Raw genomic sequence first — 27315 nt, forward strand, 5'->3', positions numbered from 1 at the left:
AAAACAAAGGTTTCTGGAACAATTTCTTATCTGGTTTGTAATCTACAAGGGTTATCGCGGAATTGTGTTTGTCTCTAGTCCTTCAAAGAGAGCATGCATTGCAGCAAGAACTGTTTGATACTCCCTCACAATAAGTAGAAATATCATCATAAATGTGTTGTACTAGGTCACTAATGTTCTGAAGGTGAGATAGATACATTCATTATCACATTCTTCTCACTACATAGTAATTTGCATGTTCAATTTGTCAGGCAGGTTGCATTTGTGGAACTGGTAGATCAGGAATGAATGAGGTAACTGAAAAAAATTCAGTAAAAAGATTGAGGAAATTGGGTGGAAAAGTTTGTTTGGAATTCGTGGTAGACTGGGAGGATAGGTTTGAGGTTGGATTGTGTGTTATGGAATAGTTTACACTCAAAGAAACTGCAATAAGTAGAGGGAGAACAATATATGACAAGAATGTTCTGTGCTTCTGTTCTTTTAGAAGCTTTGAGTAGGAGTAGGAGGAAAACATTTTAAGTGTAGGGAACAGCATGGAGGAATCTAGGCTGAACAGATGGGGAGAGCAGATTAATTCCATGAAGATCTTGAATACTATTGGGGATTTTAAACACAAAAGCTGATATGGTGACAGGAAGCCAGTGATGTGAAAAGATAGGTTTGATTTTTGGTGTGGAGATTAAATAGTTAGATTGGGCAAGCTGAATTTTAGAGACAAGGTTAAGCAAAACCACAGAGGAAGGAATTACACTAATGCAAATTAGTGCTGATGAAGACCATGAATGTGAGCTGTGGCAGAGGAATAGTTGAGTGACCGGTGCTGATTTTGTATGAAGCATACCTGTGAGGAGTGAGGCAAAGAAAGCTTTTGTGGCAAGTGAAATGCCAACATTGCAACAAAATCTTTACTAACTTAAAATTTTTAAGTTTTCAGTAGGGTAGTCCCAGCTGATAGACCTTAATTAAAATGTGATGTTTGGCTTTTACCAGAAAATGACTTTGACACTCCTGTTTTTGAAAGAATATATTACCAATAATAAAGGCAACAGCTGGCTCTTATTTAAATTGCTTCGGTCTCTAAATGTTAGACATTTGAGACTACCATAAGGGTAAGTAAGTGTTGTCTTAGCACCATGGGCTCTAACTACTCGCTAAACTAACATGTAGTAAGACACTCAGTCTGTTTTGCTAACTGTTAGGGAGGGATCTCTGGCAGAACAAATCCTTCAGAATGGTCAGAAGAATGCTGACTTCACTAGTCATGTTAACTGAGCTGACAGCAACTGTTCCCCATGCCTTTTTTGGGTCTCTCTGCTCAAATAATATATCAATATCTCCATGTTCAGGCAGATACCGTGGGATAAGGTTAATAGAGGTGTCTCTCATCATTGCACTAATATGTTTCAATATGCTTTATTTCTTGCTCTGTTCCTTTCCAATTGGAAAGAACTCTTTTTGGGCTCTGAGGGATCATATTAACAGTCCTCCATAGAGAAATAGACATGTACAACTACCATTCTGCTTCTGCCATGATGAATAAGCTGCAGATGGTGATTCCTCGTCCACTGGCACTAGCTGAGTGAAGCAAAGCCCCTCCTTTGTGTGCATTATATGAAGAATCATGGTATCAGGGAAGCAGTGTTTGGGTATGTGATTTGAGCTAAATGTTTGTACACACAAGGTATTGTTGCATCAGCAGGATTCCCTTCTACTGAACCACAGGAGGTTTGTCAGGTTGAGAGGTCAGGGAAGTACCAGAACTTTGCCCCTGTATTGTCTTGCAACTCTATGCAGTTCCTGAGTGCTCTTCCCATTTGGACTTTTCTGCTCCTGTGACATCCAAGCAAGGTGCTCCTCAGCCAAACATGAATTTCTCCCCAATGTTTCCCTTCTCTCACCAAAAATATCATGATTTGACTAGTAGCAGGAGGAATGAAGGGATTGGAGGATGCTTGGGAACAGATCAGAGGAATAGCTGGAGAAAATGAGGAGGAGGCACTAGCATTTTCTGTCTTTTCCACCTGACAAACCTCTTTTGGTTCATCAGAAGAGACTCCTGCGATAACCCAGAAAGTAGTTGGAAGATCTCAGGAGGCGCCTACGGTAAGAAGAGGTGATTGACTGAACATGGGGTTTGGGTCAGTGTGAGAGGAGCTGATCTTGTGGAATGGACTTCCTAAAAGGCTTTAGGAGAGGGGAGAACACCCAGTGAATCTTAGGAGGCTTAGCAGGAGCCCTCACAGATCATTTGGAGAGGAAATTGTATTCCACTGATGAGCCTTCTTGTTGGCTGGTTAAATTTTGAGATCCATTTCTACACGGCAAAGAGCTAGAGATGTTTTTAAAATTTTTAAGTGAATTGGACAAAAGGTTCCTAAATTATGACATCTAGAGGTATTCAGAACCCACAAAGTAAAATTGTTGCCATTCTTTTTATAGAAAAAAAACACAAAGCAGGAGAGAAATAAAACTTTGTTTACTGGACTGTCCTAGCTGGGATCTAGTAACCAAGATCAATATTTAATTTCTGTCTTCCTTAAAAGTTATCAGCATCTTAATTAGGAATGGTGTTATGGATTGGCAGCTCCAGTGACCTTCGAGTGGCATATCAGCACAGTGTTAGATACCTGGGCATACATTTAAAAAATAAATAAATAGAGGGGGGGGCCACTAAGGCATGCTAATACTTTAGCAGTCCATGTTCTTATACTGACATCTGAATGCAGTATCTGATGTACAATATATGAAATAATATACTTTTAGGGCATCCATGTGCATCACCCTTTGAAAGCTGCCGTATTGCTAGTTTGCCTTCAAACTAGAAAGTTCATATTCCTATTGGTAAAGGAGAAAATGAATCTCATTTATGTTATTCCCATTTATGTAGCACATTTCTTGCCTTTTTAGGTTGAAGCACCTTTGGAAGAAGCCATTAAATTTTTAACACCGTTGAAGAATTTGGTGAAGAACAAAATAGAGACCCATCTTTTTGCTTTTGAGATTTACTTCAGGAAAGGTAGGTGAGAAATTTAATAGAGTAAAGAACTTCATAGTTATCACATTAGACTAATGTAATAGCTATGAAAATTAATCATCACTGACCTATACTGCTGCAGTATCACTAATTGATGCAGCTTGCTTTTCATTGGATACACCATGCGTGTTCTGTGGACAACCTGTAACAAGGACCACCTTTTCACAGATCTGGAAGAGCGGGTGTTTATCCACATTTTTTTGCTGTATTCTTTAAATCCTTCAGGACCAGAGATGATGATGTGCAAACTTACATGTTCCCAGCTTGCTTGCTTGCACCCATAGTTGTTCTTGAATGCAAGTTAAAGGAATGCAGATTGTTACATTTGGATTTAAGTGTTTAATATGATTTCAGGCTTGTGTTCTTATGTAACAGTAGGTAATATTTAGATTTCTTTCAGACTGATGTGTCTTGTAGCAGAAAGATCTTCACTGTGTTGAATCAGGACACTCATAAATCTGGCTTCAAAATGGGATATGCTGCTAATGTCCATTTCTGACCAGGATAGGTATTAAATGTGCTTAGGTCAGGGCTCTTCACTGAGGGGTTGTGGGCAGTATTCTCTTCCTTCCTATTGGGTCCAGGCTGAATTACAAACGTCATATTGCTGCTTAGAATTCTGTGACACAGACCATCCAAGCATTGTTATTTACACTTGCCTCTATGGTGACTCCAGCACTGATGTTTCTGATGTTGATTTTTTCTGGCCTTTCAGTTTCAGCTATGAAAAATAAAGTGAGATTTGAAAGCCCTCAGGCATTTCTGGCATGCACAAAACTCAGAAATCTGCAGTACCTTCTCACAGCAACCTTGATTTGGCCACATTTTACTGTATTGAGAGAAATTGTACTATCAGTACAGTAATACTAAACTCTACAAAGGAACAAGATACACAATTGCTGTCCAAACTAGAAATTTTAATTGCTTAACATTTGTACGTTTTAAGTTATCAAATAAAACATTGTTTTAGTTTGAATAGTTTGTCTCTCTTAATTCACGCACTAGCTTTAAGAAAATAGGGGCATTCTGAACAGTGAATTACTTGCAGAAGAAGCAATGGTAATACATTCATCTTTGATTTGTTCTTGTCATTGAAATTTCAAACATAATTATGTTCTCAATCTTAACATCTAAAACTTAGTTTGATGGTTCCATTTAGGATTTTCAGAGGAAGTTCTGTAACCAACCACCACCATTATTTTATTTATAGAAAAATTTCTTCTGATGCTGCAGTCTGTGAAGAGAGCATTTACTATTGACTCCAGTCATCCTTGGCTTCATGAGTGTATGATTCACCTCTTTGGCAGTGGTATGTATCTGTCGTATGCAACTCTGTATATACATGCTATCTCCAGCTATCTTTTGTAGTCATCTGTTTCAGTTTACAAGCTATCAATACAATTCATTCAAAATATTTAATATCAAATGTACATATATTAGAATGTTCTTTAAAAGGATAATTTCATGTTGCTAGATCAACAGTACTACTGATTATAGTAGTAGATTAACTACTACTGAGTGACTTAAACGAGCACTTGGATGTCAAAAATCATATTCCATAAATAAATTTCTTGATCTGTGCTATTAAAAGTAAGGAATTTTAAGTCAAATTTACTTCCTGATATATATGCTCTGTTGCCTTTTTGCATTTCTTGCAGCTATGATAACGAAAATTTGATGAATATAGATTCATCTTTTTGTAAACGTTTTACTTTTAGGTTCATAATGTTGCAGTCTTTGGGTTACAAATGCTCCATGAGAATACTTATTTGTTTAAAAAATAGATTGTTTTTTTTCAGAACTCTAATTTTGGCCCAAACTTTGTTGACGTTATCCCTTTAACTAATGTAGATCCCTAACTTTTAGAAAAACCTTTTGATCATTTTAGAATTACATTTTTTCCCATTCAAGGCAATGGATTTTGCAGTTAAATGGATATGGCGGGGGAAAGCGTTGTTTTGTTTTTGTTTTGTTTGTCTTTTTTTAATGTGGCATAGACAAAGTACTTGATTATGTTGGTGGTATAAAAGATTTTGTAGAGATGATGTATGTCCTGCATAACTTGGGAGAGGCACTGCCAGTTCTTGGCATCAAATGAAGTCAATTGAGAGTTGTTGACTAATGTGGCTATGTGAAACTCATACCAGTATAATTTTATACCACAACATGCCTTCATGAATTTTATATAAAATGTATACTCAACATCTATGTCTTACTATTTGTTATTAAGGCAAAGTTGCAATAAAATGTTAACATACTACATCCTACATTACTTACTACTTATTCAGAGTCAGATTAATACTTTTAAACTATTCAATACAGTATTTTTAGGAAAGCTTCTTGTGTTCTGGGCACCTAGCCATAAATTAAAACATACAAAAGGATGGTCCACTAATACATATTTTCAATGGCCCTAATTAACTTCTGCTGACTAACTTTTTAGATGTGATCTACAAAGGTGTAAGTAAAAATTGGGGTTGTGCACATCTGCTTCTTCATGATGTTTTTAGGAGACCTAAAGGGTAATATATTTGCTGTTAAGAAGTTTGTTGGAGTCCCACCTCTCCTCCAATCCTGCTGGAAGTTCAGAACAGATGTAGCACATGGCAAGCAATGTCTCCAGTAAAGAGGTGGGCTTAAACAAGTACTGTATGCCCAAATATGCTCTTTCTTTGGTGAAAGAGTCTAGGTAAATTCAGTAATGGTTAAACATGTGGATCAAAGAAGGTGGTGGTCCTGTGGATCTATACTTCCAGTAGGATGTGGGAGAAGAGGACAATGGATCTGTACTTTCAACAGGATGGGAGAAGAGGAGAATGGGTCAACAAAGGCTTTTTGTTTTTTTAATTGGTTTTTTACATTGGAAACTCTGATCTTGTTTTGAGAGAGGAAATGTTTATTTGCTGTATTTAATACTTGTTTAAGCTGAAATATCTTAACAAAAAGTTAGAAGAAAAGCTTTTTTGTTAAGGTTCAGTACTCCTGCACTTTTCACTAAGGGGTCCCAATGCACATGCCTGCTTTCTCCAAAAAGACCATCTGCAGAACAGGGAAGCTGTTTAAGAGATACCATTCTCTGTCCCCTCCCTGACTGGCACACATCACAGGTGCTTGAGAAACTGCATGGGCTGCCCATCTGAGCCATCAGCAGATGAAAGGGATATGGTCTTAGGACAACCTGAAGTTATAAATGAAAGTCCTGGAGCTGAGACCCATCAGGCTGGCATGCATAGTGTTCCTACCTGTTCTGCGGGAGTCCACAATGGTGCAAATCCTGACAGCACATCCAAGAAGTACTGTATAAGCAGTATATGCTCTTTCTGCCTGGACACCATTAGGCCATGGAGATGGAGTCATCAACATGGGATAACCCTGCTGGTTCTACACATCCCAACAGTGACCTGGCAGACTTGTTAATTAGACATGCATGGACCAACCATATATGACCAAAGAAGAAGTTTGTCATAGACTGCGTATTTCATTAATGAGGGATTCCCATAGTAGACTTGTTTGCCACAGAGGACAACACTAAATTTTCTCCAGAGGAGGCATGACTCCAAGACTGTTGCTGGACACCTTTCTTTGGTAATGCCAAGGACTCCTTTGTTTATTCCCACAGATTCCCCTGATCTTCAGAATAGTATCCAAGATTAGGAGAGACCAGGCTACAGTAATCCTGATAGCCCCTTAGTGGCTGAGACAGTTTTTTAGTTATTGGACCTGCTGCAGATGTTCACGTGACCTCCCATGCACCTCATGGCCTGCTTTGGACATATCTCGGAATCACATTCAGTTCTTCTTTGAGAAGTGTCCCTATGGATGCTCCACTTCAGGTGCGTTTGTGCCTCTTGAGCCCTTGACTGGAGGTTTTCCATTAGCAGCATCCGTTCGGTGCACATATGCACGTGTCGTACACCAAGGGTACATAGAGCTGCGCTGGCAAACTGCCCTCAATTTCTTCTCTACTGCCTTGGTCTGAGACACAGCTCTAGTATGTCCACCTTGGCCGTGCCTTAGTATGGTCTACAGTTTTGTTTTGGTTTTTAGTTAGTGTTAGTTGTTGTTAGTAGTGAGAGGTTTGGTGTTTTTTTTCATCTCCCATTTCCGGGGAGCTTATTTGACCTTGCTGGGCATGCTTTGCTAGCCAGGTTCTTCTTCGAGTGCTAGTTCATGTCCATTCCCAATTTAGATGTGTGTGCGTGCTTCATGCACCGGTGCTAGAAAATTTTTTCTCCTAGTGGTACCCGTATAAGCCAGCTCTAGCACCCCCTGCAACAGCATGCACGTGTGCCCGCATGTAGGCGCTGTCAGCTCCCTTCCCATTCAGTTCTTTCTTGCCACCAATGATGATGCTGGAATGTCTCCGGCCTTCGCAAGTTCTCTTGCTAAAACTAGTGGGTTTTTTTCTGTTGTTCTAGTGTATATAGTTAATCATTATCAATAGTTAGTCATAGCATTGTAGTTGTTAGAGTCCCAGGGTCAGGGCATGCCCCAATTCCCGGGATTTAAGCCCTGTGCTTCATGTAAGGAGGAGCCAAGGAGTGACCAGCATCAAAGTTGCCTAAAGCGTCTGGGGGAAACTCACATCCATGAGAGGTGCAAAATCTGTAATAGTTTTCGCCCACAGACTAAGAAAGACGAGGATATTCATCTTAAGGCCATGCTGATGGAGTCAGCACTTAGACCGATGTCAGAGCCCGGCAGTTGGGACTTGGTGCTAAGCACAGTAATTTGTGCACGCAGTGCCCTCTGGCACCCTTTTTGTCCTCTCTGCACTGATCACCATCCCTGATACCGATAAAGAAGTCTAAGAAGACATGCACCGAGCGGAGTCGCTCACTGGCGGATAAAACTAAGGGGGACCAGGTGAGACTTGCGTCAGGCTGCCAATCTTCCCCACCTCCAAAGGGCCCCTTCCACTGTGAGCTTCGACCCCCGCACTGGGCCCCCCACCAACTCAGGGTAGTTGTAGAAGGCCTAGCCACCTGGTGGTGCCATTGACCCCAGAGGCCTTTCAGGCAGTGAAGGACCTCCTGGCATAGCCTGTGCCGCCAATGCCGAGGGACAGCAAGCCACTACACTGAGACTCAGCACTGGCAGGTAACCCATCAAAGGGCAATCCAGCTAACAGATCTGCTCGGCAGTCCTTGTCCCCCAGGCACCATTCACCAGTGCACAGACGGTCACTGGAGTTAACACGTTCTCTGGGTCAAGACAATGATAGACCGGGCTCTCGCCACCAGTCCTTAGAAGATCGGCACCACAGGGCCTCAGAACAACGCAGGTCGCCGGACTCATGGCACGTTTTGCCGGCAGCTCGATCCCACTCTCCTAGTCCTTACAAGAAACCTAAGAACAAGAGCTGATCCTGTCATGCCCAGCATTCGGGGTCTCCGTGCTGCTCACCAGTGCCAGAATATCGCCACATTCCATATGGCACCGGGAGATAGTTGGAGTCAGCACCGCTTTGGCCGTCGGACAGTGGCCTCATTCTCGGAAAGCAATGAGGTAATTCAGATGAGGCAGGCCCCGGCTCCAATGCCCGGCTTCCTGACAGTGCCACTAATAGGGGCATGGCTGCAAGGACAATGGCCAGGACCATGGTCTTACTGGTGTGGGTTTCCATCTGGGATCCTGCAGGCCGGTCCTGCAAGAGGTGCATCGATACTGAAGTCCTCTATCCCCAAGAGCTCAGCACTGCACCTGGACATGGAATTGGACCTTGAAGGTTCACAGGCCTCGAGTCCAGGGGGATCACCCCATCCAGAGCAGTGGCCCCTTCCCCCACCTCAGCTACCGGCTCTTCCTCGTCATCACCGGATGAGGCAGTAGCAGAACCTTCTTCAGCGGTGCTCCTGGATGACTTCAGGTCCCATCAAGATCTGCTAAAATGAGTTGCATCTAACCTAGGCCTCAAAATAGAGGAACTGGATGTACCAGTGGATGAGCTCTTTGGGATTCTGGCGTCAGCAGCTCCCAGTAGAGTGGTCCTCCCTGTTCATGAAGGGATGGTTAAACTGGCAAAAGTGCTGTGGCAGACCCTGGCCTCTTTGCCCCCCCATGTCAAAGGGGGCAGAGAGGAAATACTATGTCCCAGCAAAGGGGTTTGAATACCTTTACACCCACCCCTCACTGGGATTGCTGGTGGTCACTGCTGTTAACGAGAGGGACAGACAGGGTAAAGCAAATTTAACCCCCAAAAATAAGGAAGCGAAGAGCTGGACTTATTTGGACAAAAAATGTATTCCACTGTTAGCCTAAAGCTACAAATGGCAAACCAACAGGCGCTGCTGGGCAGGTATCATTTTAATATCTGACAGTCGCTAGAAAAGTTTACGGACTTATTGTCCCCTCCCCCTCCAAACAAGAGTTTGAAACCATCTTGGATGGGAGAACAGTAGCCCGGGCATCTTTGCAAGCTGCCTCTGATGCAGCAGACTCCTCAGCCAGGACCATGGCTTCAGCGGTATCAATGAGACGGGCTTCATGGCTGCAGTCCTTGGGCCTTCCGTTGGAGGTCCAGCAATCGATTCAGAACCTGCCCTTTGCTGGCACGGCCCTCTTCGCTGAACAGACAGATTCTAGGCTGCATGGCATGAAGGACTCGAGGGCAACACTGGCCTATATACCCCGCCGTCATCCAGGAGGCACTTCAAGCCTCAACATTAGCTGCGGTTTGGGGACCATCCCCACAGGGTCTCCTATAAGAGAAAGAATAAAGGATACAAAAGACACCAGAGTTCTCGTCATCTGCTGCGCCACAACTGAGGCAGAATGCAGGCCTTTTGAAGGTGCGCCCAAGGGTGACCTACCAGTTCTACCCATGGATCCAACACTCCTTCTGTTTTCTTCCTGTTTACCCCCTTTCCTTACAGCCTGGGCTACTGTAACATCAGACCAACACTGTGGCTATTGGTTACACCCTCCAATTTGCCTCACTCCCGTCATCCCACCCTCCTTCCCTGTCCCCCTTCAAGAACCCCTCTCACGAGCAACTCCTCGCTCAGGAGGTGCAAGCACTCTTGCAGGTGAGTGCAGTGGAAGAGGTTCCCCAGGACCTAAGGGATTGAGGATTTTATTCCTGTTACTTTCTGATTCCAAAAGCAAAGGGAGGTCTGAGGCATATCCTGGACTTAAGGCACCTCAACAGAGACCTCAAAAAGCTAAAGTTTTGTATGGTTTCCCTAGCCATCATTATTACTTCACTGGATCCTGGCAACTGGTATGCCACTCTCGATTTAAAGGATGCCTACTTTCACATTTCGATCTTCTCCAGTCACAGGAGGTTCCTGTGGTTTATGGTAGGAGACCTCTATTACCAATTCACTGCTTCCATTTGGCCTCTCAGCTGCACCAAGGGTCTTCACCAAATGCATGTCAGTGGTGGCAGCCTACCTCTGAAGGAGAGGAGTGCAGGTGTTTACTTACCTGGATGATTGGCTCATCAAGGGCAGGCCAAGGTCTCAAGTCCAGGCCAGCTTCATAACTACTTGGAATGCTTGCCAAGCACTAGGCCTTCTAATAAACGAGCACAAATCAACATTAGTCCCTGTGCAAAGAATAGAGTTTATCGGGGTGATGCTGGACTCTACTAAGGCCAGAGCTTTCCTTCCGGAGGAAAGTTTCCGGATGATGGCAGAGTTTATAACTCATATTTTGACCCACCCCCTCACTACAGCGAGGGTATGCCTCAGCCTCCTAGGCCACATGGTGGCCTATCCCTGTGTGGTTTGACATGCTAGATTGCACCTTAGGCCCCTCCAGATGTGGCTGGCGTCAGTATACTCACCAGTCAGACATCACCTGGACAGGATACTTATGGTCCCTCCTCAAATACTTACCTCTCTGATGTGGTGGACAAGACCGCATCAGGTGCTCTCGGGAATGCCCTTCGAGACACCCCAGCCATCAGTTACAGTGATCTCCGATGCCTTGGACTTGGGATGGGGAGTTCACTTGGGTTCCCTAAGAACCCAGGGTATGTGGACTACAAGGGATCTGGCATTACACATCAACGTCAGGGAACTCAGGGCAAGTCGCCTAGCCTGTGTAGTTTTCCTGCTGCATCTCTCCAACAAAGTCATGCAGATACTCACAAACAATACGGCCTCCATATATTATACCAACAGACGGGGGTGGCCTGGTCCCCAGCCCTGTGCAAAGAGGCCATGCGTTTATGGAACTTTTGCATGAGTCACAACGTTTACCCGGCAGCAGTGCATCTCCTGGGGATCAACAACTCTTTGGCAGATAGACTCAGCAGGTTCTTTTGCCCTCACCACGAGTAGTCTCTCCATGTGGAGGTGGCGACTCGCATCTTCCAAAGGTGGGGTAATCCCCAAATGGATTTCTTCGCCACAAAGGACAACAGAAAGTGCCACCACTTCTGTTCCTGCCAGAGATTCAGCACAGGCTCCATCACAGATGCATCTCCTCTCCTGGTCAGGGAGCCTCATGTATGCCTCCCTGCCAATACCTTTGATCCACAAAGTCCTTCTGAAGGTGAAGAGGGACAAAGCACGGGTCATACTGGTAGTACCAGTGTGGCCCTGACAGCATCAGTTCGGGACACTTCTAGAGTTAGCGGGGCCCAGGCAGTGGACCCTTTCGCTGCGACTGGACCTTTTGTCCCAAGATCAAGGTCGTCTGCACCATCTGGAACTGGCCTTCCTACACCTGACAGCATGGACTCCGCAGCTGAGTCGGAAGGAACAGGCCTACACAACTCAAGTCCAACAAGTGCTCTTAGAGAGCAGAAGCTGTCCACCAGATCAGCTTACAGGGCTAAGTGGAAATGCTTCACCTGCTGGACGGCCGAGCGTGGTATTTCCCCAATGGAGTCATCAATCTGAATGATCTTGGAATACCTTCTCCACTTAAATCAGGGGGGACTGGCCTTCTCATCCATTAAGGTTCATGTGGCAGCTATATCTGCTTTCCACCCTCTGATGGAAAGTAAGACAATTTTCTCGCATGAAATGACAGCCAGATTTCTTAAAGGATTAAAAAGGCTTTTTCCACCAACAAGAGACCCCTCTCCTCAGTGGGATCTGAATTTGGTACTCCCTAGATTCTCCGGGCCCTCCTTCGAGCCTCGTGTTCTTATCCTGGATCGTGGCTTTCCTGGTGGCTATTACATCTGCAAGACGGGTCTCAGAGATCAGAGCATTAACCTTGGCACGCCCCTACACTATTTTTTATAAGGACAAGGTCCAACTACGCCCAAACCCGGCCTTTTTGCTTAAGATAGTCTCACTTTCACCTTAATCAGGATATATTCCTGCCAGTCTTCTCTCCCAAGCCTCACAACTCCAGTGAAGAGAGGTGTCTGTGTACTCTCGACATGAGACGGGCTCTGGCGTTTTATATCAACAGAACCAAACCTTTTCGTCACTCAAACTTTCATTGCGGTTGCGGACTGGTGTGCTCGCAGCGAATCTCAGAGTGGATCATGGTCTGTATCCGGACCTGTTCTGAGCAGGCTGGAGTTGCGCTTCCGGCATCCTTAACAGCCCACTCAGCAAGGGCACAGGTGTCATCCTCAGGTTTCCAAGCGCGTGTCCCCATTCGGGACATCTGCAAAGCAGCTACTTGGTCATCAGTGTACATACCTTTGCATCCACTATGCCTTGACGCAGCAAGCTTGGGATGATGCTGGCTTTGGTAGAGCGGTGCTTCAAGTGTCACGTCCATGAACTCCTGCCTACCTCCAGTGACACTGCTGGTGAGTCACCTAATTTAGGAATGGATATGAGCAAGCACTTGAAGAAGAAACAATGGTTACTTACCTTGTAACTGTTGTTCTTTGAGATGTGTTGCTTGTGTCCATTCCACACCCACCCTCCTTCTCCTCAGTCGGAGTTCCAGCAAGAAGGAACTGAGGTTGGGGTGGGAGCTGGCAATGCCTATATGCAGGTGCATTTGTGTGCTGCTGCAGCGGACACTAGAGCTGGCTTATATGGGTACCACTAGGGGAAAAAGTTTTCCATCACTTGTGCGTGTGGTGTGCACACACACCTAAATTGGGAATGGACATGAGCAACACATCTCGAAGAACAACAGTTACAAGGTAAGTAACCATTCTTTTCAGATGCTGCCTCTGTTGTCAGGAAGCTATCTCAGTCAGTAACATCCACTTTAAGTGTATCTGTTGTTTGGGAGAGTCCTATGTGTCCCAAGAGTGTAACTTTTGCCTAGCTCTCAAATCTGGAGCACAAAGTATCTTGAGACCTAACTGAGGCTTCTGATGAAGTGCTCCCTTCGATCCACTTCTGCCCTCCCCCAGTACATCTGTCTCTTGTCAGATCCAGCACCCCTTCAACCTCAGCCAGATCTCTCCTAAGAGGGGCAAGATTTCAGAGGACAATGGGAAAGCTCCAAAGAGGAGGAGCTTGGTCTCCTACCCCAAGGAGCTGCCTCCCCAAGGGCCCCAATCTTCCACTGAGTTTATCTTGTTGGAGCCTTCAATGGCTCAGCCCAATACTCTGGAAATGAAGGACTTTTCCTCTGGTACCAGCAGGTCCAGGAGTTCCTGGAATGCTTTGGAGAAGCACAACTCTAGCAGGTCCTCCCAGTACTATCTGTGAAGGACAGGGAGGCCCAGGACATTATACTCCTCTAGAATGGCACCGTCTACATCAGACTTAACATGGGTATTTTCTCACTTAGCACTATCGGTACCAGGAAAATCAAAGCACCAGACACTTTTGGCCCTGGCTCCGGATCAACGGTGTTGTCCACCTCAATTTCTGCATCAGTACTGACCCGCTTGGTACCGCAGGAGTTCCGCTCCTCCAGAGACATGCAAGTTTTAGATGAGCCAGAGCTCCCACTTCTTAGAGGTACCGATCAACTCTCAGTACAGAGACCCTGGTCTCTAGATTACCATTACAGTAAAACCTCAGAGTTACGAACACCTCAGGAATGGAGGTTGTTCATAACTCTGAAACATTTGTAACTCTGAACAAAACATTATGGTTGTTCTTTCAAAAGTTTACAACTGAACGTTGACTTAATACAACTTTGAAACTTTACTATGCTGAAGAAAAATGCTGTTTTCCCTTTATTTTTTTAGTTGTTTACGTTTAACACGGTTCTGTACTCTCTTTGCTTTTTGTGTGTTTGTCTACTGCTGCCTGATTGCATACTTCCAGTTCCAAATGAGGTGTGTGTGTGACCGGTCAGTTCGTAACTCTGATATTCATAACTCTGAGGTTCTACTGTACTTCCCAGTACTACAAGATTATCTGCCTTTTTCTACCGGGCCTCCACTCTCCTTGTAGGACACTGAGGAGGAAGAAGTAGATCTTCAATCAGTGTCCCCATTATTAGTGCAGGGTTCCCCTTCACATCCATACAGGAATCCATACTTGGACAAGGACCCTCACCCACAACAGAGATGGAGGGATCAGTCCTGGGTGGGATGCCCCCACACCTCAAATGCCATACAGGCATCCTTGGGCATATCAGCAGCAGTTTGCCAGATCTCTAGCTCCACCACACCGACAAGCTATGGTTACACCAAATCCCCAACAGGAGACCTTTGAAGAATAGGAGACTAGGGCAGATAAGGAGGCCACTCCTCAAACTCTTACTTCATCCTCGTCTCCTAATGAGGCAGTCATGCCTACACTGCTGTCGATGGCCGATGATTTTTGCTAATTCAAGAACCTTGTGAAGAGGGTGGCTGATACCTTTTGAGGAGGTTAGCTCAAGGATAAAGACCCACAAAATAAGCTCTGTCCAGCTCCTTCAGTCAACAACACCCACGTGGGTTGTACTATCTGTTAATGAAGCACTCCTAAATCCAGTGAAAACGGTGGGGCAACCTCATGCCACCATCCCACCAACTTGCAAAAGGGCAGATAAGAAATATTATGTCTCTCACAGGGACTAAGAATTTTTGTTTTCCCCCTTCCTCCTCTAATTCCATAGTAGTGGATGTTGTAAATGGGAGAGGGGGTAAACAGTATCCCTCTAGGTCTATTTCTTATAAAGACCAGAAGAGGTTAGACCTTCTTAGCTGAAAAGTTTACTTATCTGCAACCTTCTAGTTTCAGATAGCAAACCATCAAACAATCATGGCCAAGTATAACTTTATAAATTACATCAAGTTTGCAGTGTTTATTGAACTTTTCCCACAGGAACATAATAGAGAACACTGCTCCACCCTGTGTCCTCAAGATTTATTAAGGTTTTAGGGAATTTTTACCCCCAGGTTAAGGGTCCTTCTCTTTTCTGGGATCTCAGCTCGGTGCTTAGATGCCTTATGGGACCTCTGTTTGAACATGCTCCTGGCTTCACTTGTCTATGAAGATAGCCCGTCTCAAAGCTCTCACGTCAGCCTACAGGGGTGGGGAGATTGGGCAGACGACCCCCCCCCCCCCCCAATTTATGGTATTTTTCAAGAACAAGGTCTTTTTACAGCTGCACCCTAAATTCTTACCTAAAGTGCTGTCAAATTTTTATTTTAATCAGGACATTCATCTACCATTATTTTTCCCTAAACCACATAGATATCAGTATGTGAGACCTCCTTTCATAGTTTAAATGTTAGACAGGCATTGGCCTTTTATCTAGATAGGACCAAGCAATTTCAGAAATCACCTAGACTGTTTGTCTCCATCGTAAAGAGAGCCAAGGGGTCCATGATCTCTACACAGAGACTTTCAAGGTGGATCTCTGGGTGTATCATTGCAGTTGGTGCTCTGCTTCCCCAAAGGATAATACCATACTGTACCAGATCACAGGCAACTTCCATAGCTTTACTCAAGAGCATTCCAGTGTCTAAGATACACAGAGCTGCTACATTGAGCCTCAATGCTTATTTTTTCTAAACTCTGTCCCGTGGTCCATGCTGTTTAAATGATGTAGTTCAGCAGTTCTCAACCTTTTTTTACAGAGTACCACTCGGGTCAGGTACAGTCAGGTCAAGTACCGCTTCACCTGACTGTATCTGGCCCGAGTAGAACTCAGTAAATTGGCGGGGTTGTGTGGAGGGATCGATGCCCTCCGCCGAAGCCCTGCCGCCGTTTGACAGTTTTCAGCGGCAGAGAGGATGGGACTTTTGGCGGAAAGGGGGGAGTGGTCGCGGTTTCTCGGCGCGGTTTCTCAGCGGCGGCAAATGGCGGGGAATCGGCGGCAAGGGGGTTTCACAGCGGGGTGGAAATTCGGCGCCAGAGAGCTTTTTCGGCGGCGGTGGGGGGGAAGATTCAGCGGCGGCAGGGTTTCTCGGCAGTGGTGAGGGGGGGGGATTCGGCGGCGGAATCGGCGGCAGGGTTTGCCTCGCGTACCACCGAGCCATCTTCCGCGTACCACTGGTGGTACGCGTACCACCGGTTGAGAACCGCTGATGTAGTTCTTGATATTGCTGTAGAATCTTCAGTCTTGGACTCAATTCCAAAGCTCCCCACTCCCTATGGGGATATTGCTTGGGAGTCGTCTGACGTGGAGCACCTATAGAAACACTACTCGAAGAAGAAGCGATCACTCACCTGGTGCAGTAACTGTATTTCTTTGAGATGTATGTCCTGATAGGTGCTCCACTACTTGCCCTCCTTCCCTTCTGCTTCAGACTGTTCTTTGTTGGACATTTAAATAGAAAAAGATCTGAGACTGATTCACACTTACAACTCTGTATACTATCATTGTGTAGAGCTCACACATGGGAAGAACGGATACTGCCAATGGAAAATCTCCAATCAAGGGTTCAAGAGGTGCATGCACATCTGAAGTGGAGCACCCATAAGGATCCACTTCTCAAAGAACCAGAGTTACTGCACAAGATGAGTAACTTTATCTACAAATCGCACCTCCAGTCATTGCACCTGATGGCTTGGATGTTGGCTGGATGAGCAGTACTGACAGATTGCTCCCTTCAAGTTCTATTAATTCTTATATTAAGTAGAAGGTCTTCCATCAGGAAGACTCACTCTCAAAGTAGAAAACATTTTCCATGTGGGCAGCCCAAAACAACTTAGACCCAACTGAGACACCAGTACCAAAGACAGTAGATTATATGCTGTTCCTGAAACAGGCATTTGGTTCTTTCAAGGTTCAACTAGCAGCAGTATGTGCATGTCTCACTCCAAGACAGTCTACCTTCTTGTACCCAAAGGTATCTAAAATCCTTACGGAGTCTTTAAATATCTATATGGGGAGCAAATATTTAATACTGGGCTCTTCAATCTAGCAGAGAAAAGTGTAACACAACCCAATGGTTGGAAGTTGAAGCTAGATAAATTCGGACTGGAAATAAGACATGCAAAGTGAGGATAATTAACCACTGGAACACCTGAGGTTCCAAAGGTCTGTGGTGGATTCTTCACTATCAATTTTTAAATTAAGGTTGGATGTTTTCCTAAAAGATATGCTCTAGGAATTATTTTGGGGAAGTTCTGTGTATTGTTATATAGGCGGTCAGACTAGATGATCATAATGGTCTCTTCTGGCCTGGAATCTCTGAAGGGCCTTCTTTATACTTACCCTCCAGTTAGAAACCCAGCTTCTTTAGGACCACCATGTCATCATTCTGAAGTTCATGGAGTTTCCCTTTGAGCCACTGTCAGAATGCTCCATACCCCACCTTATTATTAATATTAAGACTGTCTTTCTGGTGACCATGACCTCACATCAGAGAGTCAGTGAACTCCAAGTTCTCGTGAACAGCCGCCTTATACATTCTTCCATAGGACCAAGGCAATGCTAAGATTGCACCCCAAATTCATCCCTAAGATAGTCTCATCTTGCCAGTGTTCTTCCCAGAATCAAACTTAATGAGAGAGAGAAAACTATGCACCTTGGACACACATCCAGAGCATTTATTGTAATACCTTAATAGGATAAATCCATTTTGGCTGTCTCCCTGCCTCTCTGTGGCCCTTTCAGATCCATCCAAAGGCCCAGCCATCTCATCACAGACAATCTCCAAATAGATATGCAATGCATTTCCATCTTGTATCATGCTCAAAGAAAAGAGCTTGTGGCCGAATCAGCGCACAGCTGTGGCCCATGTGACATCTCACTTTAAAAAAAAAAAAAAAAAAAAAAGGCTGCCACGCAGATTGCCTCACTCCTGGATTCCGGCACAGGCGAGGCTGAGGACAACTGATGGGGGGCGGTGCCACTGAGCCCTGCTGAAGTGCTTCCTGTCTTGCCTGTGAGAATGAGCATGCTCTGGGCTGCAGAGCTCCCTGAATCCATCAGCCCTGGGCTGCTTGTAGCAGACAGTGACCGCCTGCCCTGCTAGCCATGTCGGACCCAGACTCACAGCCAGAACAGGAGGCTGCCCTATAAGTCCTGTCTCTGGGAGAAGAGCTGGCGTGGGGTAGAAATTTGTCCAGTGGCTTTCCAGCTAGGGTCCGCCATGGTTTGGTGCGTGGGATCACCCCTTCCACTGACTGTCTGGGAGCAGGCATGGAGGGACATGTGACCAACCAGGCAGCCATAGAAGGCAGGGTGGGGAAGATCCCTCTCCCCCTACAGTACAATCTCTGCTCCAGACCTCTAATGCCCTGTGCAGCAGTGACCCTTTCTGGCCTTGACACTGCCCCAGCGTTGAGCCCACATGGAGCTGAGTGCATGCTGCTGGGGCCCACCTCACTGAGCAGGGCTTGGAACAGCCCTCTCTATCCCAGCTGCACCCCCTCCATAGTCACTATCACCAGCAGGAGATCAGTGCCCGTTCACCCATGCACAGAGACAGCAGCTGGGCAGACTCCAGCAGGGCTCTTCCCTCATCTTGGATGAGCTGTAGGTAAGAGGTGCCCAGGGCACAGAGCTATTGTGTGCCACACGCCCTGCACACTGCTCCCTGTACTACAGCACAGCAGCCCAGAGGAGGACACGCTGCTGACACTGCAGCTGTTTTGTGGGCCCAGCTCAGCCAGGGCTTAAAGTGGACAGAGTTGCAAGAGGTTACAGTCCTGGCAAAAAAGAATAAAAATGGAATCAGATCACTGAGGGGTGCACTTCAAGCGCTGCCCTACCAAATGCACGAACATTTAGACCCAATTAATTTTAACAGTTAATGTTTTGACTTATTTTGCTAATTTAAAATGCTCTTGGTAGATATTTGTCAGTGTTGAAATGAAATAATTATTTCTATTTGAATCATGTCAGATAACAAATACTAAACCTTATTTTTTTTGTAGATGTATAGGTAGTATATATATTGTGAGGATGCAGCTCACATAACACAGTAATTGTGGTTATTCAGGATGTAGTCAGTGTAGATCTCGTAACCTGCCCTCTATCCCTGCTTTTTGGTGTCATTAGCTGCCTCTGGCTTTGAATTGTGAAGGAACCAAGAGAGGGTCATAGCTGCCCACCCTTTATGCCTTTGTATGACATGCGCATCCCATGACAGATGCTGTCACTCGACTATCTGGTCTTGCATTTATGAAATGTCTACACACTTTACAGTAGGATCCACACTACCTACAATGTCTCAAAGAACCACAGTTATTGTAGAGTAAATAGCTATTACATTTGTCAATTTCTAGGCACCATTAGTTGTTACATTATTTGGCATCTCTATAGTGAGGTGACCTTTACCCTCAACATAATCTATAAAAGCACAGTTTGCGGTGCTTCATCTGTAAAGGCTTTAGTGATAAAGTATAAAGATGAAAAAATAGGACTTCTTGGTTATTTACCTTTCCTCAGCTTAATGAATTTTCAGTTGACACCAATTTCTTTCTGTTACAAAAATATAAAAATTAGTGATTTTTTTCAAGTTAATTAGATTTTGCTGTGATTAATGGTAAAAGTTATCCATATTTGTGTCAAAGATTTGTTTTTTCCTTTTTACCCAATAGTATCTGAAAGTAAAGATCTACCTGATACAGTTAGAACAGTGTTAAATCAAGAAATGAATCGGCTTTTTGGGGCAACTAATCCAAAGAACTTCAATGAAGCTTTTCTTAAAAAGAACTATGACTCCTTACCACATAGGTTATCAGGTACTTTGTTTTTGTTATTTCTAAACTGTTTTCTGTTTCTGAGGGTTTACCTCAAGGACCCTTATCTTTCCCTTCCTCTCTCCCACTTCCTATGCTCATCTAGCACTGATCTCCTCCTCTCTCTGTTCCCACGCTGTTGGTGTGACAGGCTACTCTTGCCACCTGGAATGGCTTTCTTGTATCCATTTAAAATCTCAGTTGAAAACAACTTTTTCTCCTTGCCTATATACCTTAGTATCGCTTCCTATATAAAAAATCTGTGGATCACATCTTGCCTATAGATATTTCTGGCATAAGTGAAGTGTCATGAAAGATATTTTAATGCTAACTATTGTTTAACTCTAAAATGTTTTGGGATATGGTTTGTATGAATGACACAATAAAATTATATTTTTATAATATATTTTTTTAATATATATAATTATATTTTATTGATTCATTAAGCTAAATATCCTGGGGATGGGAAGTTTTCATGAAGTGAAAAAACTTGATATTGTGAAACACTTTCCCAGCACCTTTCTTCCTAATTCTAGCAATAACTCATTGATTTTAAAATCAAAGTGATTCTTTGGTTCTGGTTTTATGTTTCTGAAATTGTTGAATTAAATTTGGTGCAAATCAGTTATTACAACCACAAATGGCATTGGCAACGAAGTGTATTTGATCAAAATAGATCATAAATAGTGGGTTCAATAGTCTAAATGTGCTGCACTTAAAGATTCAGGCAGATGTTATCTGCAGTTTGTAAAGGGCTTGGATAGCATGCTGAACACATGATACATCCGCCAGGAAATTAATAATTTTTTATTCAGTGCGGGATTTGGATGGTTTACATTCAGTGTGTGGCTGATGCCTTATTTAACGAGGACGATAAATTGAAATATTAAATAACTACCCATTTACTCTATGAAGTAAGGGTCCTGAGGAAAATGTAACATCATCATAATAAAAGGCTATCATGCATATGCAAAAAGGGCCAAACTAAGGTTGCATTGGGTAGCCTTAATTCTGTCCATTCCAAACTTTTGAGTGCTTGACTTTTGAACTGAAACATTCTTTTAAAGTTGTTTTTTAATACTATGTTTAAGTGTTAAAATGAAAACTATATGCAACAATAGAAATGCTATATGTAGACAAGTAATAGTAATAGCTGTGGAAAGCCAAATTTGAGTTTCTTCAGCTATGTATCTAAAATGTCAACTGTAGTATTATATTAATGCATGTTTACTAAAATGTGCTAAAATTTTTAGTGCTGGTGAAACATCTCCAAGTGGCAGACAGTAATTTGAAGCATACACATCTCTACTTTTCCTGCAGAGTGGTAGTAAAGAGTTGGCCTTCTCACCAGTAGAACCCTCCATCCTAGTCTCCCACGTTTACTTCTGCCTAGTAGTTTGTCATCCAGTTATTAGGTGTCCTCATTTTTCAAGTTACACAGTTTACCACAAGAAGCACTTATCCCAATGGTAATTACATATTATAGTGGCTGCTGCAGTACAGCATGGGCAATGGGGATGCAAGGTTCCCAACACAGTCCTGGCATTGTGCCTCAGCTTTGATCTAGAGGGGTCACCACTAGCTATTAGAGATTAGTGTGTTCTTCGTGCCTATTTTGTACTTTGGCACACTTGGTGGTGGTTTCAATCTTGATTTGTTTTATGTAGATTCTTGTGCATTAAAAACATAGACATAGAGCACCCATCCGTCTATTTACTCTAATATGAAGAACATTGAACATAAGACTCTAAATGGTAATCCTGTTGGGCCAATTTTGAATTTTAATCTAGAATTTAGTATCCCTTTTTTTTTCCTGAGACATGCAGTCTTTATTTTGTGTAAAGTATCTTTGACTTGATATTATGCTGGAGAAAATTATTTTTCTCTTGTAGCTGCCAAAATGGTGTACTATTTGGATCCTTCCAGTCAGAGAAGAGCAGTGGAACTGGCAACTTCCCTCGCTGAATCTCTTACCAGCAGGAATCTTCAGGTAAAGAGGGGGCAGATTTTTTTTTACTTTTTTGGAAACAGAGTTTGCCTTTTCTAGATAATTGGCAACAGGACTGCGGCTCTGTGTTTCATCTCCCTGCTGTATTAGCCCCCTTAAGCTTTTTGGTTCTGTAAGCAATATCATTTTGATTGTTTGAGAACTTTTAGATTGTATTAGAAAGTTGGTACATTCATAATCTGTACATTTAATTGTATTCTGCAGATGGGCAGAAATCCTGACCTTAGGGTGCTTTTGTCAATCATAAAAACTGTTAACATAGCTTCTTTCCCATCTGAAATGCTTTTGCCACAGACATATAGGAATCTTTTATCCTGCCCTTTCTGGGGGTGTACGGACTTGGAATCTGTGAATACTCTCTATCTTTCAGGAAGAACTAATATAGAAAAGAATTAGGACGACGTGTATCTGATGACTGAAAATCTAGTATTGGGACCTCAGATAAAGGTCATTATAATTGCAGTTACTTTGGAAAAGTTAGAACAAAGAGATCAAAACTGTCTGTATTAATGTACAAAACTCCTCTGACTTTCCTCTTTCCACTCCCTCCTTCAACGCCAATATATGTCCCTGACATGAGAAAATGTGATTCTTTAAAGGCTGTTACTTTTCAGTATGCTCCTTGACTCATACTCCTCGTGCTTGACTGGAATGCCCATAGCTCAGAAAGTTGAGCCATTAGGCTCTAGCATTGTGTATAACCCCAGCTGTGGAACCTAAGTGCACCTTGTGCTGCCAGCTGTCCAGTTCCTTTCTTACCACAGAGGTCACTGTCCTGCAGTTGTTGTAGCAAACCTCTCTCTCTTCAAATTCTTGGTGGAAAAAAACTCAGATTTTCTTCAGGAGAATTCATATACTTACTATAGAACTGCGTTCTTTTTCATATTAAACTAAAAATAAAACATTGATCAGTATTACATGTCACCAGTCTCTTATTTCCAGTATAGTAGACTAACTGTGGAGTTGAGGTTTTTCAATATAATAGTCCTAAAATAGAAAATGTTTTTTCAGCGATCCTTTGAGAACACTTTGTACAGAGCTGTTAGCTCAGGTAGGTCAAAACATCACCTACCTCTACATGGAGTTCTTGATGCTCTCATGTCTTGTGATACTGTTTTCTTAACCAGTGAAGGAAAGTCTGACTTTGAATTTTAGTGACTTGATTGCTTCCAGGAAAAACGGACTAAGAATAAATTGAATAGTCACTCGAAAGATAGGATACTCATCCAAGAACCACTAATTATCAGGCAGTCACACACCTTAATTATCCTTAGCCTGACAGTTCCAACAATTAGCAGTAAATAGAAATTGGATTTTGAGCTACTCTGTGTAATCTTGAACTCACGTGTAGGTCTTTAGCCTTTGCAGTGACTGCAGCATGCAGAAAGAGTGGATCAGTTTGGGCCTGAAGTTCAAATTATATTTTAAAAATGGTGCTACAAAATCACCCTAAATTCCTCAAAAGGTGGTGGTGTAATTCTTCATTGGCTATATATCCTGACGATATTTTTCTCTTCATCCACATGCTCATCTTGGCAAGACCCTATTCTATAAACTGTATAAAAGGTTCCCATAGTTTTTATTTGGATCAGAGTAAACCCTTTACATATCAATCCACCTGTCTCATTTGGCAAAAATGCAGTAGATGTGTCCACCAGGGAAATGCATTTAAATAGGTGTCACGGGGCATATTTCATTGCTATTCGTTGATAGACTTTGCAGCTTCTAGATCGTGTTAAAGCTCATTCATTCAGAGAAATATCAGCATCTGCAACCAACTTCATATCTGTTTCTACACTGCAGTTAAACAGCTCCATAGCACAAGCCCTGCAAGCCTGAGTCAGCTGACATGGGGCAGCCGAGGGTGTTTAATAGCAGTGTACACATACCCTTTGAATCTATCACTAATAAGGCATGTTTTCTAATCCTTTAATCATTCTCGTGGCTCTTCTCTGAACCCCCTCCAATTTATCAACATTCTTTTTGACTTGTGGGCACCAGAACTGGACACAGTATTGCAACAGCAATTGCACCAGTGCCAAGTACAGAGGTGAAATAACATCTCTACTCCTGCTTGAGAATCCCCTGTTCATGCATCCTAGGATCGCATGAGCTTTTTTGGCCACAACATTACACTGGGCTCTCATGTTCAGCTGATTATCTACCATGACCTCCAAATATGTTTTAGTCACTGCTTCCCAGGATGGAGTCCCCCATCTTATAAGTATTGCCTACGTTCTTTGCTCCTAGATGTAGACATTTAAATTTAGCTGTAGTCAAATGCATATTGTTTGCTTGAGCCCAGTATATCCAGAGATCTAGACCACTGTAAAGTGACCTGTCCTTTTAATTATTTATCACTCTTGCAGGCCCATTTTCATGCAGACTTCTGTACTTTCTTTTTTTAAACAAGACACATCATTTCTGTAACTCTTGAGTCTCCAGGAACTTGGATCTAAGGCAAGGCATCTACATTTGATAAAAAGAAAAAAAAAATACTTCCCTGAAATTTTTGGATAGTATTTGTGTGCCAGTAGCTGGACCTCTTTTTGCCTTAGAGTTGGGGATTTTGTAACCATTTTTTTTATTACTTGTTTTTTTTTTTTAAGAATTACACCTTTTACTTAGAAGCTAATATTTGGAGGTACTATGGCTTATTTAGAGTTCCCTTGTGGAACCCAGTCACTGAGGATTTTGAACAATGAGAGGTGAGTCATTATGCCACTAGTCATGCATGAGGAGTGCTATTGCAGGAATATGGATCTCTTGCAATTCAAAATACCTAGAAAAGAAAAATAACTACCGATAAGTACTTTTTTTGGCCTTTGTTTTGTAAACCCTAGTGAGCCCTAGACACAGTTACATAATTGTACAGTCCAAATATTTAGGGAAAAATACTTCTGATTACCTACAATGGAATTGCTGACCTCTAGAATTGTGTGGTGTGCACACTTTAATGCTCTACCAGTTTTTTCTGCCAGCAAAGTTTAGAAAAATATATATTTCAGGGTAGGGCAGAAGCTAAAAAATAACTATATATTCAGAAGTATTGTATCTTTTAATGTGTCAGATTAATATTTTTAAGAAGGTTTAACACTTTTCTTTTGTTTTTAATTAGACTTGTATGGAGGTATTAGAAGCTTTGAGTGATGGTAGCCTGGGAGACTGTAAAGAAGCAGCTGAAACTTACAGAGCGAATTGTCATAAGCTTTTCCCTTATGCTTTGGCTTTCATGCCCCCTGGATATGAAGAGGATATGAAGATCACAGTTAATGGAGATAGTTCTGCAGAAACTGAAGAACTGGCCAATGAAATATGAACAACTTGTTTTAAAAAAAAAAAAAAGAGAGAGAAAAGAAAGAAAGAATGGAATAACATTGGACCATATCTGGTATATAATATTTTTGTCACGCACCTGCTGAATTGTTCTAACTTACACAGAGAATGGAAGGAGTAAAAATGTTGCCTTCAAATAGTTTTACTTTTTTTATCCTGCTGACAAAGTATATATATAAAATATCTAACATATTACTGGATATAGGTTGTTCAGTTTCTTAAGAAAAATTAAAAGCTGCTAAAATTGAAGAAAAAAAACCCCTTATCCTTATCTACCTATCCCATGTTTTTAAACTAATTTATATGAAATCTGGAGGCTCATAGCACTCAGAGCAGGTGTGTGGCAGAAATATTACTTTAAATTTGTTTTGTGAGATTACTATTATCTCAGACAGCAAAAACGCTGTTTTAGCACTGGATTCTTTCACTGAGCACAAAGAGTTGTTGGGGCTTTAGCATCTGACTGATTTTGATACGGAGATGATTCTGTTCATAGGAAGTACTCGTGAATCACTATTTACAGAGAAACCTACAACATACATGTGATGTTGTAGAGACTGGGACATATAGATACCAAGCAGAATTAAGAAAAATAGGGTGTTCAGTAAGATTGTTGTGTCTCCGAAGTTCACTGTCCACGATCAGTTTGGTGTTCTTGCACCACAGTTTTTAACTGAAGGAACCAGTTTGAACTATCTCTTCATTTTAATTAAACTTGAAAAGAAATAAACACTGCTGTTTTTGAGATGAACCTCACAGCATAGTTTGGCCAAACTTGTTAAAACTGTAATGCAAGAACCAAATGAAATTATGCACTGTGATGTGGCACCAACTAATTAGAAAGATAGTGTGCATTTTTCACACAGAGTGAAAACAAAATGAGAACATGCTATGGCTTGAAGTTACAAAGAGCGGAACTCCTGACTACCATTTTATGACTGATCAAGAGACTAATAGTTTAAAACCTCAGCAGGCCTTGTTCACGTTATGCAGAGAAAAACAAGTGCTGCAGTTTAGATACCTCTGGAACTTTTCCACAGTGTCACAGGTTTGTAATACTTGAAGCCCTACATTTCTAAGAATATATTTCTTGCTCAGTTGTTTCAGGCAAACCCAAGACTTTGTAACTTTTAAGGGGCCCAAGATTTTTTTTTTTTTTCAAATAACAGACCAGCTTCTTATTCCTGCAGTTACAGATGTAATTTCCTTTGTCAAACATAAGGTACCAAATATAATGCAATAAAATGTTTTGAAAAACAGTTGTGTGAATATTTCAGCCAGTCTGTGTTGGACTTTGTAAATTACTGGATGAAGTGAGAGGTGCAATTCAGAGTCTATTTAATATGCAGTTCAGTTCCACTGTTAATGTGTCACTGCTGATGGCTAGACTTTGATTGTATATTAAGTGCTAATGCATTATATATTAGTGCTTAGTATCAGGGAAATCCCATAATACAAAATGCATTACTACTTGGCTTCAAAATCCCAACAACAAAGGTTATGCTGACAGCTATTGTGGACTGTAATTCGTCACTTGGAAAATAAAGTTCAAGCCTCCTGCATTAATGGTGTAGATGAGAGAAGTGCCCAAATGCTTTTATGGACCATAAAGCAATGAAAAAAATTACCATAGGCTAAAAAGTCAGTGCCTTCTTTGTTGCAATATTTCAATTACAGAATATCATGATTAAGTAAAAGTATAAATTATCTTTTTGCATATTGTGGAATTTAATGATTGACACTGTATAGTTGTGGCCTTTAGGAGAGCTACTTTTTTCTCTAACCCTCCTCTAAAAATAGGAAGGGCAATTTTTATTATTGATTTTTTTTCATATAATGCATTCAGCACCACTTATAAGCATGCTTTTCATGGATACAGACTTATCCTTGTGTATGCAAATGGTTGTAGTTCATGTTGTAAATGTAGTGAAATGTAAGTTGCATTGCCATATTTGTGTTTTAATCTGCCAGGCTTTCAG

General features: G+C 42.5%; 1 protein-coding gene across 2 annotated transcripts in view; it reads left to right on the forward strand.

The window, feature by feature from the left end:
- NAA15 (N-alpha-acetyltransferase 15, NatA auxiliary subunit) overlaps positions 1–26605 on the forward strand; it is a 65241-nt gene extending 38636 nt beyond the window's left edge. Inside the window, exons 16-21 of one of the 2 annotated variants that reach the window (XR_010923666.1) lie at positions 2908–3016; positions 4245–4343; positions 19852–19995; positions 21885–21982; positions 22371–22447; positions 25119–25356. Coding sequence is in view for 1 of the 2 variants with exons in the window: in XM_067568034.1 (XP_067424135.1) it covers positions 2908–3016; positions 4245–4343; positions 19852–19995; positions 21885–21982; positions 25119–25319 (651 nt within the window). In the remaining variant the exon portion in view is untranslated. Of the gene's footprint in view, positions 1–2907; positions 3017–4244; positions 4344–19851; positions 19996–21884; positions 21983–22370; positions 22448–25118 lie in introns of both variants that reach the window. The other variant, XM_067568034.1, reaches the window with a different exon arrangement.
- Positions 26606–27315: the final 710 nt, after the last annotated feature.

Source organism: Emydura macquarii, unplaced genomic scaffold (genome assembly GCF_026122565.2).
Source record: "Emydura macquarii macquarii isolate MOO-44397 ecotype Brisbane River unplaced genomic scaffold, CSIRO-AGI_Emac_v2 contig_2834, whole genome shotgun sequence".
Taxonomy (NCBI): Eukaryota; Metazoa; Chordata; order Testudines; family Chelidae; genus Emydura; species Emydura macquarii.